This window comes from Meles meles, chromosome 13 (genome assembly GCF_922984935.1).
Source record: "Meles meles chromosome 13, mMelMel3.1 paternal haplotype, whole genome shotgun sequence".
NCBI lineage: Eukaryota > Metazoa > Chordata > Mammalia > Carnivora > Mustelidae > Meles > Meles meles.
This window is the reverse complement of record NC_060078.1, coordinates 54,727,915-54,750,042: the sequence shown is the minus strand read 5'-3', so window position 1 is coordinate 54,750,042 and position 22,128 is coordinate 54,727,915. Positions and strand designations below refer to the sequence as shown.

Below are 22,128 nucleotides of genomic sequence, written 5' to 3'. Positions count from 1 at the left end.
AAAGGCCAACTCGAACAGTTTTAGGTGAATTTATCAGGTCATAGGACTGAATATTCCATACACTCAGCTAACTTTGGTCTTTGACCAAGAGGTTCACAGCCTTAGTCAAGGACTCCACTTCTCTACCAGTCTCTCAGCCATATCTTCCTCCACGTGTGGGCTTCATCTGGAGGCTGGCTTGCTACTGAGAGAAATGACTGCAGCAGTGTGAGTTGTCACATCCTTAATCAACTTTCAATGATCCTCCAGCTGCTCTTCTAGTAACTCTCACAAAAGAGAAGGAAAAAATCCTTCCTGAAAGTTCTCAGTAAATATCTCATTCCACAAGTATCACAATGACCTGAGAAATAAGCCTTATCAATAAGTCAGTCAGGGTCTGTAGCTGAGGCCAATCGCATGACTCAAGAAACTCTTGAGTCAGGGGCAGTAGGGAGATCAGAGGGCTCAAGTTAGAGAGAAGTAGTTGAAACACATAAGATTTCATTTAAAAATGTAACAAATAACATCTCATGGGCGGAATTCACTTTAATTCCATGTGTATTATCATGTCATAAAAATCCCCCATGTATTTCTTCAACAGAAGTTTAATAATGAGCTAAACACTAATAATTTGATAGGTTTTAAAAAAATATTACAATATTAAAAAGCAACTGGAAATATCACAGTCCAAGGAAATCAGTAAATAATGCTAGGTACAGCACATTCACCGTCTGAAAATACTGTAAGATTCTGCCTCACATTTTGCCAACAAAGCTGTTTTAACTGACCTATTTTATGAGTAACTAGAATCCACCTGCCAAATATAAGAAGTATTTAACATATGGCATGTATTTCTATGGGATGTTGTAACGAAGCCTACTTATTGCTTCTGTAATTTATTCTTGTTTTTCATTCAAAATATTCTGTCCTGTGAAATATGTTTAATTGAGATAACTAGAATAGTAGATGAAACCAATGTTAAGGGCAGGCAGGCAAATAAGTGTAGAATAATTTATGTTCTGTAATATTCTATAATTCTGCTACTATAAAAAATTTGCATCAGTCGATCTTTCTAACCCTGGTCAAAAGATGGTAGGTAATTGTTGTTATCTCCATAAGAGTAAAGTAGAAAAAATGTCTTACAATTTGAAGGTAAAGAGATACTCTATATACATAAAAAGAAAAGATGTTTTTCCCCAAAATAATCTCTCAGAGAAGATGTAGCCCATTTGCTAATAGCATCTCTCATATTATGGGTGCTTTCTCTCTGTTAATTTTGAACAGCAAATTACTTATTTGGAGAAGACACATTATCTTGAAATTATCTCAATCAATGCTAAGTATGGAAGGTCACTTGTTGATTGGGGGGGGGGTTGTTGTTGTTTGCTTGACTGGAGTAGGAAAGGAAGAAACTGAATGTAAAGTAAGTAACGATTCCAGGAGGTATATCCATCTGATTGATTGCAAACTCTCACAAAGAGACTTTACACATTACCTTAAAAAACAACATAGTAAGAGACTTTGCCATAGAGATGATAATTTTATACCTTATACAATTAAAGAAAAAAAAGTAATGCATTTGGAAATTTATGGCTTGGGACAAAATTTCTCATAGGAAGATAATAAGTAGAATCAGAAGCACCTTATCTTTGGGGCACTTGAGTGGCTCAGTTAAGTATCCAAATCTTTTTTTTTTTTTTAAGATTTTTTATTATTATTTTTTTATTGGACAGAGAGAGAGATCACAAGTAGACAGAGAGGCAGGCAGAGAAAGAGGGAAGCAGGCTCCCTGCTGAGCAGAGAGCCCGATGCAGGACTCGATCCCAGGACCCTGAGATCATGACCTGAGCTGAAGGCAGCGGCTTAACCCATTGAGCCACCCAGGTGCCCCAAGTCTCCAAATCTTGATTTCAGCTCAGGCCTTGATCTCAAGATCATGAGTTCAAGCCCCACACGGGGCTTAAAGTATCGTAAGTCCTACTGTAGCAGTTCTCAATAGTATCCCTGAGACGCTTTCATTGGGCCTGCAAAGTCAAAACTATATTCATAATAGTTTGTCTTTGTCAAGGTATTAACATTGGCTCTCCTGGTGCTACAGCAACGTTACATAAAACCGTTGTTACTCTAGCACAAATCAAGGCAGACTCCAACTGTACTACTAATCACTGTATTTTTTTTTAAAGATTTTATTTATTTATTTTGACAGAGATGACAAGTAGGTAGAGAGGCAGGCAGAAAGAGGAGGAAGCAGGCTCCCCGCTGAGCAGAGAGCCTGACGTGGGGCTCAAACCCAGGTCCCTGGGATCATGACCTGAGCCGAAGGCAGATGCTTTAACCCACTGAGCCACCCAGGTACCCCAGTATTTTTTTATTTTTTAAGATTTACTTATTTCTTTATTTGACAGAGAGAGAGAGTGAGAGAGATATCACGAGGAGTCAGAAAGGCAGGCAGAGAGAGAGAAACGGGGTCCCCACTGAGCAGACAGCCCGATGCGGGGCTCAATCCCAGGACCCTGAGATCATGACCTGAGCCGAGGGCAGAGGCTTAACCCACAGAGCCACCCAGGCACCCCACTAATCACTGGATTCATCGTGGCATGTACTTACTCACAGTTAAGAAACAAAAAGGGAATGGGGGAGGTCTGGTCAGTTTCACTTAAGAATGTCTATGATTAAACAGTAAATATTACTAATTATATTAAATCTCAACTTATGATAAACATCTCTTTAATATTTTATGTGATAGGGGCACCTGGGTGGCTCAGTGGGTTAAGCCTCTGCCTTCAGCTCAGGTCATGATCTCAGGGTCCTGGGATCGAGCCCCGCTTCGGGCTCTCTGCTCAGCAGGGAGCCTGCTTCCCCCTCTCTCTCTGCCTGCCTCTCTGCCTACTTGTGATCTCTGTCAAATAAATAAATAAATAAATAAATAAAATCTTAAAAAAAATTTTATGTGATAAAATGAAATGTATACATAAGTAACTTCTGCTGCACACCAAAGTACAATGGTTGTCTAGAGAAAAAGCACCTATGCAATTATTTGAGTGGTGAACAGGATGAATCTTTTTTATTATGGGCACCATTTTTAATTAAAAAAAAAAACTGATAGCAAACTATACTTATTCAGACTTGAGTATCTGGCAGGTTATTTTCTCAAATTTGTAAGAAGTAGCTACTTCATCTCTATGGTATTCCTCCAAAAAATATAACCCCAGTTACATCATGAGGAAATCATCAAACAAACCCAAACTGAAGAACTGACATGTAAGTATATATATTTGGTCTGTTTCCTGGCACAGATCCTAAAACCCTTGAATTCTCTGAATTAAGTGGTTTTTTGGTATGCTAATGAGATTGATGGGTAGCTGGAAGTCTCCTGGATATCCTCAGGATGGGGGCTGGGTATCAGGGGAATGAATGGTATAATGAGAGGGTTGGAACTTTCAGCCCAACCCCTGACTTCTGTAGAGGTGAGAGGTGCTGGCAGTTGAGTTAATCACTAATGACCAGTGATTCAATCACTTATGCCTATATAATGAAGCCTCCATAAAAAAACTCTAACAAACAATTCAGAGGGCTTTTGGGTTGGTGAACACACAGGAGGATGTGCACATGAAGTTATTGACACTCTATGCCCCTTCCATATACTTTGCTCTATGTATCTCTTTCATCTGATTTTTCATGAGTTTTAACCTTTCACAAACTGGCAATCTAAATCTAATAAGTAAACCATTTTCCTGAGTTCTGTGATTCATTCTAGCAAATTATCAAACCCAAGGAGGGAATCATGGGAATCTCCAATTTATAGCTGGATGGTCAGAAGCACTAGAAGCCTGGACCTGGACTTGGCTTCTGAAGTGGGGGGTAGTCTTGTAGGACTGAGTTCTTAAGCTGTGGTATCTGACACTGACTCCACGTAAACAGTGTCAAAACTGAATTCAATTGTAGGACACCCGACTGGGGTGGGGAGGGGAACCCTATAGTTGGTGTCATAAATACTGAGGGTAGAGAGAAAATAGTAGGTTTTTTTTTTTTTTAAGGAACATGCTGGAAAATACCTGAGTAGTACTACTCAAAATTGTTAAGGTCATAAAAACAAGGAAAGATTAAGAAACTGTCAAAGGCCAGAGAGAAAAAGAAACATGATAATACAATGCGGTATTCTGGATGGGATCCTGGAACAGTAAAAGGACATAAGTGGAAAAACTGGTTCATTTGGAAATCCAAATGAAGTCTGGGGTTTAATTAACAGCAATGTACCAGTGTCAACTGTAAACTTCTTAGTTTTGACAAAAGTCCAGAATAATGCAGGTAATATCAGCATTAATGAAAAAAATGAAAGATTATACAGGAATTATACATTGTTCTCAACTCTTCTATACATCCAAAGTTATTCGAATATAAGGTTTATTAAAACAAAAAGGATGAAGTGAGCTAGTGATTTCAAGGAAAACAACTGAAAGTAATTATTGTCAATAATAAAAGTCAACCTTTCAAGTGAAATTGAAATGCTGCAAAACTTATAAATGCCGGGGCGCCTGGGTAGCTCAGTAGGTTAAAGCCTCTGCCTTCGGCTCAGGTCATGATCCCAGGGTCCTGGGATCGAGCCCCGCATCAGGCTCTCTGCTTGGCTGGGAGCCTGCTTCCTCCTCTCTCTCTCTCTGCCTGCCTCTCTGCCTACTTGTAACCTCTATCTGTCAAATAAATAAATCTTTAAAAAAAAAAAAAAAACAACTTATAAATGCCACATGTTTGAGAGTTTCCAATGAGTTATTCAGAATAAACCAGTGGTGATATTACTGCAATTTTTAAGTAGTCTATAATAAAATATTACAACATTTAAATGATCTGCAATATGGTAAACCAGTATTTTCCAAATGATCAATGTATAATATGAAACCGCACAGGGGTAAAAACATCCACTCAAAGTGCAAGAGAGACCAGTGGATTTTAATATAACAGAGTTATTTATTTTCAGATTCCACAATATAACTTACCTTTAAGAAAAACTACCACTTGATGAGTTTGAGTGTACCAAAGAAGAAGAGCCACAAATATCTGAAAAGGCTATTAAAATGCTCTTCCCAAAAAAAAAAAAAAAAAAAAAAAAAAATGCTCTTCCCTTCACAATTGTTAAAAAGAAAACCACAGGCCCAAAATGGAGTCACTTAGAACACACAAAGGCTTGATACCTAACCTAACTGCGGCTTCAACCTGCCCCAGAAATGTGGTCTTATTAATCAGTCAGTCAGGAATTTTCTGCTCAGCACCAATGAGGTAATCTGTCACGTGGGCCCTTTCCATCCTTACCCCCTCTCTCCACAAAGGAAGACGAAGTAATACGCATCATAAGACCCCTTTAAAGGGTTTTCCCTAAAAAGGGGCAACTTTGCCTGAAACCACCCTTTCTTTTCTTTTGCTAGTAATTTCTTTTTTTTAGTTTTAAAAACTTTTTTTTAGTTTTTTAGTTTTAACACCTTTACCTTATTTAGAGACTACATTTCTTCGATATTTTTAAATATTTTATTTATTCGTTTGACACAGAATTTCTTGACCCACCTTCCTTCCTATAAAAACCTTCCATTTTGTACAGCACCTCAGAGCTTCCCTCTGCTTGCTGAATGGGATACTACGCAATTCATAAATCGCTAAAAAGGCCAATTAGATCTTCACAATCACTCGGCTGAATTTTGTTTTCAAATACTGTCTGCATATCTCTCTGAGGCCAGATTTTCTTCACAGATGTATACCAAAACAACATATAGCAAGAAACTGAAAGCAGAAGTAGAGATATAATCTAGCCTTCTTTTATTAAGCCAGACTTCAGAGAGATAAGAAAAAGTAAAACAATGCCACTCTTTCTACCAGTTTTTTAAAAATACGTGTTAAAATAGAGTTACAATAAATGTTACTTATGTTAACATGCAATGACTTGACTACCATTATTTTAAAATGAATTAATAAATATCTCAATATTTCAGTTTTAACTCTGGGTATAGTAGTAACTGATTATCACCTTAAGCAAAAAGTCTCTGAAGTCATTAATAACTACAAATCCAAGAGTTGTGAAACTAAAACACTTGAGAACTGTTGGTCAAGCCAACCACTGAAAAACTAAAAGGTTATCTAATAGGCTAATAATGGAAATAAAATGGACTACGAAAAATACTCACTTATTCCAAAAGATGGCAGGAAAAGAGAAAAAAAAAAGAAACAAAGACCAGATGGGACAATTTGAAAAGAAATAGCAAGATGGTAAATTTAAAATAAGTCACATCAATAATGACATTAAATGACACTCATTTATAAAAAGCTCATCATATCAGATGGCATACAAAAGATTCAAATATATGTTACGTAAGAAACCCACTTTAAATATAAAGATGAATAAAAAGGAAAATAAAAGAAAAACAAATCATCATGCAACCAGTAACTGAAAGCAAGGTGCAGTGGCTAACTTTAAGTCAGACAATAACTTCATAGGCTGATTCATCAAGAAAACAAAAACAAGCTTCAAAACACATGTAGGAAAAGGAGAAACACCCAAGTAGATTGCAGTGCAGATTTCATTATTCCTCTTTCATTAATTCATAGAATAAACAGAAAGTCAGCAAAATTATACAGGACTTGAACAACACTATCTTCTAACAAGACCTAATCAACGTTTATATAACTCCTCCTCAACATCTATAGAATGCACAATTTTTTCAAGGGCACAAGGAATATTCACTAAGACAAGCTATGTCTGACACAGAAAATAAATCTCAAATTGAAAAAGACTGAAATTGTATAATGTATATTATATGAACCGTAACAAAATTAAATTGGAAATTATTTACAGAAACTTATCTGGCAAATTCTGAAATATTTGAAAGTTAAAATGACACACTTCCAAATAAACATTAGTAAAAGAAATAACAAAGAAAAAGAAAAAAACAACTTGAAATGGAGCAAAAAAGGAAAACACTGAAACTTGTGGAATACAGCTAAAGCATGTTTAGAGGGAAATTTAATACTCTAACACACTTATATTAAAAGGATGAAAGGCCTAAAATCAATGATCCACCTTAAAAAAAAAAAACTAAAAAAAAGCAAAAACAAGCCCAAAGTAAGAGGAAATAAGTAAACAATAAAAAGCAAAAATAAAATAGGAAACAGAGAGGAGGTAAAAATCAGTGAAACTAAAGGTATGTTTTTTAAAAATTCAGTACAATTCATAAACTTCTGGTAAAACTGGTCAAGAAAGAAGAGACAAATTACTAAAATCAGAAATGTAAGAGAGATGACCTCTATCCATATCACATATCCAATAAACATTAAAAGGATAATAAGAGGGGCGCCTGGGTGGCTCAGTGGGTTAAAGCCTCTGCCTTCGGCTCAGGTCATGATCCCAGGGTTCTGGGATCGAGCCCCGCATCGGGCTCTCTGCTCTGCGGACAGCCTGCTTCCTTCTCTCTTTCTCTGCTTGCCTCTCTGCCTACTTGTGATCTCTGTCTGTCAAATAAATAAATAAAATCTTAAAAAAAAAAAAAGGATAATAAGAAAACACTAAGAACAATTTATTCCAATAAATGCAACAACAGAGAGAAATATAAAAAACTCTTGAAAGGAATGCTACCAAAATGGACTCAAAAAGAAACAGAAAACTTCATGGCCCTATGTCATTTAAATTAATAAACTTATATGTAACAATTTACTCAGCAACAACAAACCTCCATGTTTGGTTTATGTCAGTACTTCTCAACTGGGGTCAGCTCTGGCCCCCAGGGAACATCTAGCACTATCTAGAAACATTTCTGGTTGCCATAACTCCGGGTAGGGGTGGAGTGTGGCTACTGGTATCTAATTGGTAGGGATGCTGGTAAATATGCTACATTGCAGAGGAAAGTCTCCCGCAACAATAATTACAAGGCCTAAAATGTCAATAGCATTGAGGTTGAGAAATTTTGTCTCTGATAACAGTAACAAGTTCTACCAAACATTTAAGGAAGAAATAATACTAATTCTACACAAATTCTTTCAGAATAGAGGGGGAAGAAATCATTCTCAATGCATTCAATGATGCCAGCATTATCCCAATACCAAAATCAGATCAAGATATTAAAGGAAATTACAGACCAGTATCTTGAATGAAAATTCTTGATTTTATTTATTTGACAGACAGAGATCACAAGTAGGCAGAGAGGCAGGCAGAGAGAGAGGGGGAAGCAGGGTCCCTGCTGAGCAGAGAGCCCAATGCGGGGCTTGATCCCAGGACCCTGAGATCACAATAATGTGGACAGGTCTAAGAGCTAAAACTACAAGAGGACCCAGTCCCACATACTTCTGTTGAGTTTTACCTCCAGTAACTTTACCAGGTCTAGAGTGAATATTAGAGAAAAATTCCCTCATGCTTCTAGCACTAGGAGGAGAAAAGAACTTTTTTTTTTTAATTTAAATTCAATTAACATAGGGTGTATTATTAGTTTCAGAGGTAGAGTTCAAGGATTCATCAGTCTTATGTAACACCCAGGGCTATGACATCACGTGTCCTCCTTAATGTCCATTACCCAGTTACCCCATTCCTCCCCCAGCAACCCTCAGTTTGTTTCTACAGTTAAGAGTCTCTTATGGTTTATCTCCCTCTCTAATTTCATGTCTTATTTTTCCTTCCCTTCCCGATGATCCTCTGTTTTGTTTCTTAAATTCCACATAAGAGTAAAATCATATGATAATTGTCTTTCTGTTTGCCTTATTTTCCTTAGAGTAATACCCTCTAGTTCCACCCACATCCTTGTAAATGGCACAATTTCAATTTTTTGATGGCTGAGTAGTATTCCATTGTATATATAAACCACTTCTTCTTTATCCATTCACTGTCAAAGGACATCTGGGCTCTTTCCATAGTTTGGCTATTGTGGACATTGCTGCTATAAACATTGGGATGCAGGTGCCCCTTTGGATCACTACCTTTGTATCTTTGGGGTAAATCCCTAGTAGTGCAATTGCTGGATCATAGGGTAATAGTTCTATTTTCAACTTTTTGAGTACCCTCTATACTGTTTTCCAGAGTGGCTGCACCAGCCTGCATTCCCCCAACGGTGTAGGAGGGTTCCCCTTTCTCCACAGTCTTGCCAATGCATAATTTCCTGACTTGTTAATTTTGACCAGCCATTCTGACTGGTGTGAGGTGGTATTTCAATGTGGTTTTGGTCTGTATTTCCCTGATGTGCAGTGATGCTGAGCATTTTTTCATGTGTCTATTGGCCATCTGGATGTCTTCTTTGGAGAAATGTCTGTTTATGTCTTCTGCCCATTTCTTGAATGGATTATTTGTTCTTTGGGTGTTGAGTTTGGTAAGTTCTTTATAGGATTTGGATCCTAGCCAAAGACATTGGGGATTGTATGTGTTGTGGTGAGTGCTATGTACTGTGTAAGCCTGATGAATCACAGACCTATATCCTTGAAACAAATAAACTGTTAAAAAAAAAAACAAACTTATCCTAAAGACTTTGTGGTACTGACAAAAGACAAATGTATCCTAAAGAAATGATCAGAGATATAATGGGATACACATACATATGCACATACACAGATATGTACCTAATATCATATCTGATGGTAAGTAACTCAAAGTTTTGTTGCTAAGATCAAGATCAACACAAGGATGTCCCCTCCCACCACTGTTGATGTCAACATTACACAGGAAGTCCTAGCTCATGCAATGAGACAAGAAAAGTAAATAAAAGGTATACTGATAGGGAAGGAAGAAATAAAAATTGTCTTTGTTTGCAGATGCCAAGATTATCACTGTAGAAAATCTGAAAGAATAGGCAAACTTCTGGAACTAATTAGAGACTATAGCAAGGTTGCAGGATACACAGACAAATGGAATGTGAAATTAATTAATTTATTTTTAAAAGATTTTTATTTATTTATTTCACAGACAAAGATCACAAGTAGGCAGAGAGGCAGGCAGAAAGAGGGGGGGAGAAGGCTCCCGCTGAGCAGAGAGCCAGATGTGGGGCTCTATCCCAGGACCCGGGATCACAACCTGAGCCAAAGGCAGAGGCTTTAATCCACTGAGCCACCCAGGTGCCCCTGGAATGTGAATTTTAAAACACACTTACATATTAGCACCCAAAGGAAGGAAACACTTAGGTGTAAACCTAACAAGATAAGTATACAAGATCTACATGAGAAAGATGAAACCTGATGAAAGATATAAAAAAAAAAAACTAAATAAGTGGGGAGTTACACCATGTATCTAGCAAGGAAGAGTCAATATTGTTAAGATGTCAGTTCTTTCCGGGGCGCCTGGGTGACTCAGTGGGTTAAGCCGCTGCCTTCGGCTCAGGTCATGATCTCAGGGTCCTGGGATCGAGTCCCGCATCAGGCGCTCTGCTCAGCAGGGAGCCTGCTTCCCTCTCTCTCTCTCTGCCTGCCTCTCTATCTACTTGTGATCTCTGTCAAATAAATAAATAAAATATTAAAAAAAAAAAGATGTCAATTCTTTCCAAATGAATGGATTCAAGACAATCCCAATCAAAATCCTAGCAAGTTATTTTGCAGATGTTAACAAAGTGACTCTTTAAGTTTATATGTAGCGGAAAAAGATCTAGAATAACGAACTCAATATTGAAAGAGAAAAATAAAGTTGGAAGACTGCTACTACCTATCTTCAAGACTTACTATAAAACTACAACAATCTAGATAGTGTGGTACTGACAAAAGACAAATGTATCAATGGAACAGAACACACAGTTTAGAAATAGATCCATATAAATACAGTCAACTGATCTTCGACAAAGGAGCAAAGAAAACAGAATCAAACAAAGATAGTCTTGTCAACAAATGGTGAATAACTGGACATCCACTTGCAAAAAAATCATAGACATAGACTTTACACCATTCACAAAATTAATTCAATAGACATAAATGTAAAAACAAAACAAAACAACCCAACTATAAAATTCCTAGAAGACAGGAGAAAACCTAAATAATGGTCATGTTAATGATTTTATTTTGCTGTAATACCAAAACAAGCCATGAAAGAAATAATTGAGAAGCAGAACTTTATTTAAATGAAAAACTTCTGCTGTGAGAGATACTGTAGGAAAATGAGAAGACAAGCCACAAACTGGCCAGAAATACTTGCAGAAGACACATCTGATAAAGAACTGCCAGAAAAAAATATACAAAAACCTTGTAAAAGTCTACTGAGTTCTGTTCTTATTGTTATGTTTATAATTTACTTATTTTTAGAGAAAGAGTGAGAGAGCATGAACGAGCAAGTGAGGGGGGTGTAGGTGGAGACAGAGAGAATCTCCAGCAGTCTCCCTCCCTGCTTAACACAGAGCCTGATATGAGACTCAATTTCACAACTCTGAGATCATGACTTGGACACTTAATTAACTGGACCCAGGTGCCCTGTTCTTACTGTTTTGAAATGAACAACCCAAGAGACATCTCACTAAAGAAGATAAACAGACAAGTAAACATGTTCCACCTCATATGTTAATAGGGAACTGCAAGTTAAAACAACAGTAAGATACTATTATGTACCTATTAGAATGCTCAAAATCTGAAACACGGACAGTAACAAATGCTGATGAGGACGTGGAGCAATAGGAGCTCTCATTCACTGCTGATGGGAATGCAAAATGGTATACCCAGTTTGGAAGATAATGTGCTGTTTATTACAAAACTAAACAAACCCTTACCACATGATCCAACAATCAGAAACCTTGGCATTTACCCAAATTAAATGGAAATTTATATCCATAAAAAAAAAAAACTGCCTGTGGATGTTTATATAGCTTTACTCATTAATGAATAAAGTGAAATTATTCCATATGATACTATGTCATTACACATTTGTCCAAACTCTAAGAATATACAACACCAAGAGTACACCCTAATATAACAATGGACTTTGGGTAATTATGATGTCTCAGTGTAGATTCACGGATTGTAACAAATGTATCATATGGTAGTACAGGATGTCAACTGGGGGAGGTTGTGTGTGGGGGTGGGGACAGGAGGTATATAGAAACTCTCTGTACTTTCTGCTCAATTTTGCTATGAATCCAAAACTACTCTAAAAAAGTTTATCGATTAAGAAAATATATATGCAAACCAAATCCAGCAACATACAAAATGGATAATAACTTTGACTAACTGGAGTTTATCCCAGGAATGAAAACTTGATTTAACAATCAAAAAATGTTTTCAAGTTAATAAGAAAAATGGCCAAAACAGATTGCATCTGACCTTTGCTTTTTTTTTTTTTTTAAAGATTTTATTTATTTATTTGACGGACAGAGATTACAAGTAGACAGAGAAGCAGGCTCCCTGCTGAGCAGACAGCCCTATGCGGGGCTCGATCCCAGGACCCTGGAATCATGACCTGAGCCGAAGGCAGAGGCTTTAACCCACTGAGCCACCCAGGCACCCCTTTGCTTCATTTTAATGGATGAAGAAACTAGACAGCTAGCACAATCAGGTACCCGAGAGACAGAAATTAAAATCTCTAAAGGATGATATAATCTTAGCCTTCAAATTGTTTTCTAGATATGGATATTCCAAATATTTTATCTAGTACCCAAGCAAAGGTAAGTAGGCATGCACAGAGATAAAACAGCATCTAACAAAAACTAGCAGAGGGGCACCTGGGTGGCTCAGTCAGATAGGCATCCAGCTCTTGATTTTGGCTCAGGCCATGATCTTGGGGTCATCAGATCAAGTCTCACATGGGACTCTACGCTCACCAGGGAATCTGCTTGATATTCTGTCTCCCTTTGCCTCTGCCCCTATTCCTGCTTGCACTGTCTTTCTCTCTCTCAAAAAAATAAATAAATCTTTAAAAAAACGAGCAGAAATTATTTTCAATATAAACAGACCTATAGAATTTGCAGAAACGGGTGCGTGGGTGGCTCAGTGGGTTAAAGCCTCTGCCTTCAGCTTGGGTCATGATCCCAGGGTCCTGGGATCGAGCCCCATGTCGGGCTCTCTGCTCCGCAGGTAGCCTGATTCCTCCTCTCTCTGCCTGCCTCTCTACCTACTTGTGATCTCTGTCTGTCAAGTAAATAAATAAAATCTTAAAAAAAAAAAAAAAAGGAAGAATTTGCAGATAGTGGAATTATCAGACAGGGGCTATGAAACAACTATACTTACTATGTTAAGGGAGAAAAGGGCCAAACTTGAAATTTCAGCAGGGAACTGTAAACTGTAAAAAATGATATAGCAGATTTGAAAAAGAACCAGCTAGAAACACAGGAATTGAAAAATACAAATCTGATAATAGGAACTCAATGTCTGGGGCTGTATTTTTAACATATTCTGTAGGATTAGTAATCCACTATATTTAGAAACCAGAATTGTAGCCTATTACAATAAGTCTTAATGTCCTTGTTTGCCAACCCACATTTTTAGCTTCTATGATGCCTCCAGAATTTGATGTCTCATTTCTAACATATGAATTTGATGTCTCAGTACCTTTTTTAAAAGTATTCTGGGGGACGCCTGGGTGGCTCAGTTGGTTAGTGTCTGCCTTCGGCTCAGGTCATGATCCCAGAGTCCTGGGATCAAGTCCCCATTGGGCTCCTTGCTCAGCAGGGAGCCTGCTTCTCCCTCTGCTGCTCCCCCTGTGTGTTCTCTCCCTCTCCCTGGCAAACAAATAAAATAAAACAATTTTTATTTTAAAAATAAAAATAAAATAAGATTTTTTTTTAAAAAAAGGTATTTTGGATAAAACCCAACCCTCTAATCTTGTGACTAATGACCTTTCACCATCTATCCTTTATCACTGATATACTGGCCTACTAACTAAACAAGCCTTGTGCATTCCTGCTTGCTCATTCAATTTCCTCTTTCTGGAATGGCTTCCCCCATCTCTACCTCATAAACTCCTACCAGTTAGTACACATTAGAACACAACTCATATGTCATCCCTGAACAGAATTAACTATTCTTTCATATGTACTCTTCATACTTTGTTTATAACTCTACTATAGCACTCAGAATCATTAAGATTATATATGAAGCTATGCCTCCCCTCAGTTATACTGGAATAATTCAAAGGCTAGGACTCCTATTTATTTATATTCCAAGAACCTGAACCATACCTATTACATATTACAGTCAATGTATGCTGAATTATGCATTCATTGAAATAAACGCCAGAGAAGAATCTAGAATCAGTTCAAGATTTTTGTCCTTCAGGGCACCTGGGTGGCTCAGAGGGTTAAACCTCTGCCTTCAGTTCAGGTCATGGTCTCAGGGTCCTGGGATTGAGCCCCACATCCCCACATTGGGCTCTCTGCTCAGCAGGGAGCCTGCTTCCCCCCCTCCCCCCCCGCCTGCCTCTCTGCCTCTGTGATCCCTCTGTGTTAAATAAATAAAATCTTTTAAAAAAAGATTTTTGTCCTTCAATTTCTGCTAGAGAAAAGGCTTAGAGTTTGTTAACATGAGGTCACATGGTAAACTGGTAGCAGAATGGTATTCTGCCACACTAATGCTTTGGGCTCTGTAGCTAACAGAGTAACTAACTACTAACTAACTAACAGCTAACTACTGTAGCTAACAGTAACTTTGGCCAATTAATTTCTACCAGAAAGAAGGTGACTAGGAGGGAAATGTGAGAAAAGATCAGACTATAGGTTCAAAGGCAGGGTGGCCAGAGACTTTGAATAGCTTCTTAAAGAAGTAAAATACTAGAACTGGTAAGAGGAAAGAATAAAATAGGAGCTTCTCTTCCAAAGACAACATGAAAACCAAATTGTCTGACACATAAACTGACTTGGAGTTCTAGTAGACAGTGAGAACACCCCTTCTAAAGGAGTTAATGTTAAAGCTGCATCAATCATATTTCTATATGCTGTGAATAGTTTACAGACAGCCAGAACAATGTTTTGGAAATAGAAGTAACTCCCCATGTGGACCTACCACCTTAAGACCATGCTTGCCCAAGATAAAGGGCTCTCTTAACACGACTTGATCCAAGAGCCAGGGATATCATCAGGCTTGGAGTAGAGAGGATAAATTATGATGCCTTTACTGATTCTAAATTTTACCCCAGAATCTGTGAAGTAGGCCAAATAAAATCCACTGCATAACTCAACCTTAATGAAACCTTGGGGCAAAACATTTAATTGCCCTTTGGCAAACAGAAAAGTCTTAGTAAACTTCATTTTGGTAAAGTTATTAGCACAATTTTGTTTGTTCCATCTAATCTGATGCCTAACATAATATACAAGTCTGACATAAAGACAGAATGAATACAACTTTTAATAAAACGTTGACATAAACTGTATTTACAGAATCAAATAACAGGTAGTCAATATTTTCAGACAGCAACCCTTTTCCAAGTCTCTGTCTCTGATGATAGCAAAAACTTTCCTCCAAATCCCACCCAGTTCCATTTCTGAGCACTTACTGCTTTTATTCTTTTAGTTTTCTTTAACCAAAGTAAGTTTTTTCTTAAGGCTTATACTTTTCTCCTCTCCAAGAAGAGGCTGGCTGAGTTATTATGAATTCCTCTCTCAACCTTCAGACTATATATATTAACTTTTATGAAATCAATTTATTCATACATGGGAAAGACAATAATTTATCACTAACTATAAAATAAAGAACACACATGCAGCCAGAAAGGTAATTACTGACTTTCTTCTCAAGGTGACATTACACTAGGTAAACAAAGGTGAAAAAAAACAAACACACAAGGGTGTAACAATTTTAAGGATTTTTCAAAAATAAACTCTGACACAGTCCAGCCCCTCCACAATTTAACCACAAATAAGGAAATGGATACTTTTTGCACTGCTCAAATTTTACACCAAAGGTATCTATCTATACTTAAACATAATTAAAGCCAACAAATTGTTTTCAAATATTCTAATGCTGCATATACCAATCAAGTTATTAACCAGAATATTAAGCTCTAACACTTTCACAATGTTATAGATTTGAATACTACTCACAAAGTACACATATTCTAGTCCTTTTCATGTCACTGTTTCTGCAGTAAAACATTTCAAAGAAATGGCTTAACTGAGGAGAGTGACCTAGTTTTAGATTTTTAAGACATTTTCAAGTGCTCAGATTAAGAAGTCAGTTAGTGTCTTAAAAGTTTTTTCCCTTACCTATCAAAAGTTCTGTGAAAGTGTGTCAAACTCTCAACTGAAGCTTCACTCAGAAAAAGACATGAGTGATGAAAAACTGGAAACGTCATCTAAGTACTATAATCTCATTTTCTTATTTTAAGATGTCAATATAAAAACAGTATCAAGCAAAAAAAGATCCATCAGTTTGATATAAATAGGGTATATTCAATCTAGTATGCAATGATGTTAAAATTATACATAACATGGCTCATTTGTAATCATTCTTACTTGCAGTCTGAAGGTCAGAAGACAATGTAGCTACATTCCAACTTTGGCCAATTAATTTCGAAAAACCAAAAACTTAGGTCAATCGAATTACAATACAACTGAAATACTATGTATTATTAATAGATGCAACTTTTAACATGGCTCACCAACTGGTTCAAAGGCCACAAGCAGGAATTTCACACCTGCAAGAGAACACATGTGATAATCCTCATAAAATAATATTATGAATATTCATGTGATTTGGGAAGTGATTCAAGTTAAATGCCAAACGTGAGTTAGTTTGACTTTGCTATTACCCTAAAATGATTTTATGTTGCTTTATGTTAACATGAAAGGCACTTAAACTGATCAGATCTTTAATAAAATTTACTATAATAAAATTTAAAAAATATTTAATCTACAAATATCTTTCACTATGAACTTCATAGATCTCTGAAAAGTTATGGGTGCAAACATGTAAAGATAAATAATGCAAAAAAATTATATGATATTCTATTCTTGAAATGAGTCAAATATACATATATGTACAAATATACACACATAATTACATGTGCTTCCACACAAAAAATGAATTTTAAAAGGCCTAAAAATGTGAAAGTGAAATGAGACATACTACCTATGTTTTACATTTTATAGAGAATGAATCATGTGTTAATTGTGTAATTAATAATTAAGAAAGAAAAACATTTATAAATAAAACCTTACTTTTCTATATAGTTACTTTATAATCTTATAGATGTCTTTCCACTAAAAAGAAAATTCTAGCCCAATAATATATTCATACTTAAGAATATATCGGGGCGCCTGGGTGGCTCAGTGGTTTAAGCTGCTGCCTTCAGCTCAGGTCATGATCTCGGAGTCCTGGGATCGAGTCCCGCGTCGGGCTCTCTGCTTGGCGGGGAGCCTGCTTCCTCCTCTCTCTCTCTCTCTCTCTCTGCCTGCCTCTCTCCCTACTTGTGATCTCTATCTGTCAAATAAATAAATAAAATTTAAAAAAAAAAAAATATATCAACTCCTTTCTGCCTTCTGCTTTAAAAAATTATCTTAGGAGGGGCTCCTGGGTGGCTCAGTGGGTTAAAGCTTCAGCCTTCGGCTCTGGTCATGGTCTCAGGGTCCTGGGATCGAGCCCCACATTGGGCTCTCTGCTCAGCAGGGAGCCTGCTTCCTCCCTCTCTCTCTGCCTGCCTCTCTGCCTACTTGTGATCTCTCTCTGTCAAATAAATAAATAAAATTTTTTAAAAATTGTCTTAGGAAATACTCCTCATCCTCTAATCTCTCAATAAATCTTATTATTTTGCCACTCAAAAAGCAAGTAAGGGAACCTTAGAAAGCCCAGGAGAATGTACTTTCCTTCTGTATTTTTAGCACTGCCTCACTTTTTCAAGCACTTTTACACTGGAATTACTAAATCCCTTCATTTTCTACAGCTTGAATAGCATAAGGCCTTGCCCTAAAACATGAAAGATGTGTCCTGGGGTGCCTGGGTGGCTCAGTCGGTTAAGCATCTGCCTTCTACTCTGGTCAAGCACTGCATCAGGCTCCAAGCCCAGTACAGAGTCTGCTTCTCCTTCTCCCTCTACTCCTCCCCCCACCTCCTCTCACCCTACTTGTGCACTCCCTCTCAAATAAATAAATTAAATCTTAAAAAAAAAAAAAAAGAAAGAATAAAAGATGGGTCCTAACATTCTTCATGTCTTTACTGATAGTAACTTCCTTTTTTATTTCGGACTCTGAACATACAGTATTCATTAAAAAGGAGTACATGGGGGACACCTGGGTGGCTCAGTGGATTAAAGCCCCTGCCTTTGGCTCAGGTCGTGAACCCGGGGTCCTGAGATCGAGCCCCGCATCAGGCTCTCTGTTCAGCGGAGAGCCTGCTTCCCTTCCTCTCTCACTGCCTGCCTCTCTGCCTACTTGTGTTCTCTGTCCATCGAATGAATAAATAAGATTTAAAAAAAAAAAAAAAAGGAGTACCTGGTAAAAGATCTCAAACATACTTTCATATTCATAACGTTTTACAGAGTTTAAAAGTCAAGGCTGTGAAAACATGTTTTCAAGTGGGAACAGAGACACAAAGTTATAAATTTGCTGTTAATAATAAAAGAAAATCATGCCCACCTTGAAAATGACAACTGCAGGGAAGAGGAGAGCAAAGTCAGACAAATGGGGAGGAGAGAACATACAGAGAAACAGGGAAAAAGAAAGCAGAAAGGGAGAGGCAGAAACAGGTTCCATCCATGAGGAGATACATATTTTGAGGGTGGAAAGGATCAGAAGAACAAAGACTTCACTATCTACCACACCTCCCAGAAAACAAACAACCATGGAAAAGGCACCAAAATAGACACTAGTACCTACACATTGCTGCGGAGTTCAAAAATAAAAGTAGCAGGTAGGAGATTATCAGCATTTGTAAAAGGCCAGACAAAGGACTACAGAGAAGAGCAACTCCACTGCCTCTTCCCACATGAAAATAAGAGTTGTTCTTTCCTGACCCCTCACCAAATTTTCACACAATATATATACACATGAAAAAGAGAGAATGTGACCTCCTAGCTTTCCAAAATGAAACAGCTAATTAAAAGCATACAGTATATAAGTAAACAGATAATTATCCAATCAGTATTTTACTTAGAGGCCTATCGCAGAATGTTAGTTTACATAAAAATATAAAAGTATGCACATGCATATTTAACATAAACTATCATAAAGAATACAAACCTTCAACAGCAAGACCACTGTTTTGCCTCTAGAGGGCGAACTTGGTCTTCTGGAAAACTCTAGACAAGAGAAGTTACTTTCAGACTTTACCAAAAAAGTTAAAATTTAAGATGCCGAGATAGCAAAAATTCCCAAACTTTCTTGGTGAACAGTGCCCTTGGCGTACCATTAATTTTTTCAAGGCTCCCCCGAAACCAGTAGAAATACCAAAGTATTGTTTAATAAGTAGTTATGCCCAACAATTTAATAAGGATTTATGCCCTAAGACTTAGTAGTCATTTGAAAAAAATAATACACATGAATTGTAGGGAAAAAAGTTTCATTATCAAATAACCACAATTACTAATTAGGCATATATGCTTATCATGCACTGTATAATTTCACAAATCTCGAAATCAGATTGGACACGATCACGCTCATTTCCCATTGAACACTGATTTTGCACAGTATCTGATTTTCATCACAGAAACCTCAGAAAACAAGATTAACAAAGATATGATGCCACAGAAGAAAAACAGTGTCACTTAATGTCAAAACTGTGTGTAATCTCAAGCTAACAGTCTGCACTGTATTCACCAGACATGGAGTATCACTGAGGCAGCCTCTGCTCCCCTGTGTGTAGGCTGCAGCACATGGAGTACCCAGGCCCACGGTTGGAAAACACAATACTACAGTTTCAAGTCCCAGCAGCTATATAAACTAGTCAGTGTTTTAACTGTAAATAAAATTAACTAAAACATGTGTTTTTAAAGATTTATAAATTTTCTTGTATTACCTGGGAAATGAGTTTTTCTTTAAGCAATAAAAGGAATACTATTAAATCTTTAATGGAAGATGTTTTCTCTAATTGGAATGGCGATTATTGTCTTAATGTGATTATTTTTATACACAATGATTGCGTTGAACCTGAAAAACTACAATTGGGAAGGAGAGAAATAGAAAATGTATTACATACATATCTCTTCCTTCTGAGAAACGATTTCTCAGAACTTAGAAATGCCTGCAAACTCATCCAGTCTCACTGATCTCCTGCTACTGATGGAGCCCAATTTTAGGAGTCAAGTAAGATCTGAAATTCTTAAGAGCTTCAGAATATGGACATTAATACAGATATTAGAAGAACTGACTCCAAAATTACTACAAACAGATTATACATCCACCTATTTCACAAAGTCCTTGGTTAAGGTAGAACACTAGAAAAGTGACCAAAGAAGGTGTTCGACCTCAAAATTTACTCAGTTTTTGCTTTCTACTGTTTCACCGATTGGTAAGTCCTTGCATCCATAAAATCTGTGCCATTGGCAAACACTACCATATTCAATTACAAGTCCATGTACATGGTAAGTCTGCTTAGCTAAGAAGAAAAACAAAAAAACCAAAAAGCTCTTCAAGGAGTAACTAGGAAAAAAAATTCAATGTTCCATTACTTTAGAGAATTTTTACAACCATAAATGATAATTGAAAATATGTGTGTGTTTTTAGGAAAAAATTTAAGGTTACTATAAGTATCTAATAATCCCCAAATTTTATATATAGAAAAAGGACAAATGAAACTGGAATATGATTCATTATCAAGAAAAAAATATTTGAAAAGCTAAGACAAACCACGTGGCTATATTAATACTTACCTGTTGAATGATTTTAGAAGTTTTCTGAAGATTCTCTCTGGGAGGGACTTTACCAAATAATTTCCAGCCAGGAGCACTATGGACAACTGATTTGAGTTCCTTTGTCCTTTTTGGAAAAAGGTTTCTGAAACACAGAAAAGTTACATGAATTGTGTTTTTGGTAACTAGAACACTATTTAATAATTTTTAAAGTATGTTTGTACCAAAGACAAATACAAATACTTTTAAATTAAATTCTATCTTTTTAAGTACTCTCTACACCCAACACAGGACTTTAACTCACAATCCGAGGTCAATAAATAGTCTGGGAAGAAAGTATCTTTTGGGGCACCTGGGTGACTCAATCAGTTGAGTATCTGACTCCTGTTTCACCTCAGGTCCTAATCTCAGGGGTCATGGTCAAGCCCCACATCGGGCTCCGGTGCTCAATGTGAACTCTACTTGGGATTCTCTCTCCCTCTCCCTCTACTCCTCCTGCTCTTGCTTGCTCTCTCTCTAAAATAAAAAAATCTTTAACATATTTTTTTAAAAAAAGGAAGAAAACAAAGTATTTCTCACAAATCTAAAGGAAACCTGCACAACGATCAAAGATTTATTTTTAAAAGACTATTTATTCATTTGAGAGAGGAAGAGAGAGCTAGAGAGCACATGAGAACACAAGTAAGGGGGAGGATCAGAGGGTCAGAGAAGCAGACTCCCCGCTGAGCAGGGAGCCCAACACAGGGCTCCATCCAGGACCCTGGGATCATAACTTTAGTTGAAACCAGTTGCTTAACTGATCAAACCACCCAGGTGTCCCCAAGAATCAAGGATTTTACTTTATCTCTAGGCCCTTACAAACCAAATTAAGTATCTATAGCAGATATAAGCAGGAATGATACTCAGAATATGTATCCATCAATAAAGCATGATCAAGGCACTCTCAGAAAAGTCCGGATGAATCCAACCAAATAGGAACCCTTCTTATAAGCTGTGATATGTGATTATTATGAAAATTTTTAATTTGCACATCATTACAAATTATTCGAAGTCCTAAATAACTTGGTTTATCTACATTGGAAATATCATATACCTATTCTTAAAAGTACATTATTGTGATAAAAAGGAGTTATGTTTTTAAAGCATAATGTTAAAGCCATTCTTTGAGTTTAGAAAGGTATCAATGGGGGCGCCTGGGTGGCTCAGTGGGTTAAGCCGCTGCCTTCGGCTCGGGTCATGTTCCCGGGGTCCTGGGATCGAGTCCCGCATCGGGCTCTCTGCTCGGCGGGGAGCCTGCTTCCCTCTCTCTCTCTCTGTGCCTGCCTCTCTATCTACTTGTGATCTCTCTCTGTCAAATAAATAAATAAAATCTTAAAATAAAATAAAATAAAATCTTAAAAAAAAAAGAAAGGTATCAATGGACTCCTACAAAAGAATGTGGACTAATTAGG

At 37.1% G+C, this 22,128-nt stretch overlaps 1 protein-coding gene across 5 annotated transcripts in view; it reads right to left on the bottom strand.

Annotated features, from left to right (window-relative positions):
* The window catches only part of TBC1D12 (TBC1 domain family member 12), a 121,570-nt gene that overhangs the window by 52,807 nt on the left and 46,635 nt on the right, over positions 1 to 22,128 (bottom strand). For 2 of the 5 annotated variants that reach the window (XM_046027745.1, XM_046027746.1), the window contains exon 2: positions 20,699 to 20,822. The exons of 1 other annotated variant lie outside the window; for it this stretch is intronic. In XM_046027745.1, coding sequence (XP_045883701.1) covers positions 20,699 to 20,822 — 124 coding nt within the window. Of the gene's footprint in view, positions 1 to 13,131; positions 13,152 to 16,495; positions 16,516 to 20,698; positions 20,823 to 22,128 lie in introns of those variants that run through there. 2 more of the 5 variants (XM_046027749.1, XM_046027748.1) reach the window with 2 other exon arrangements.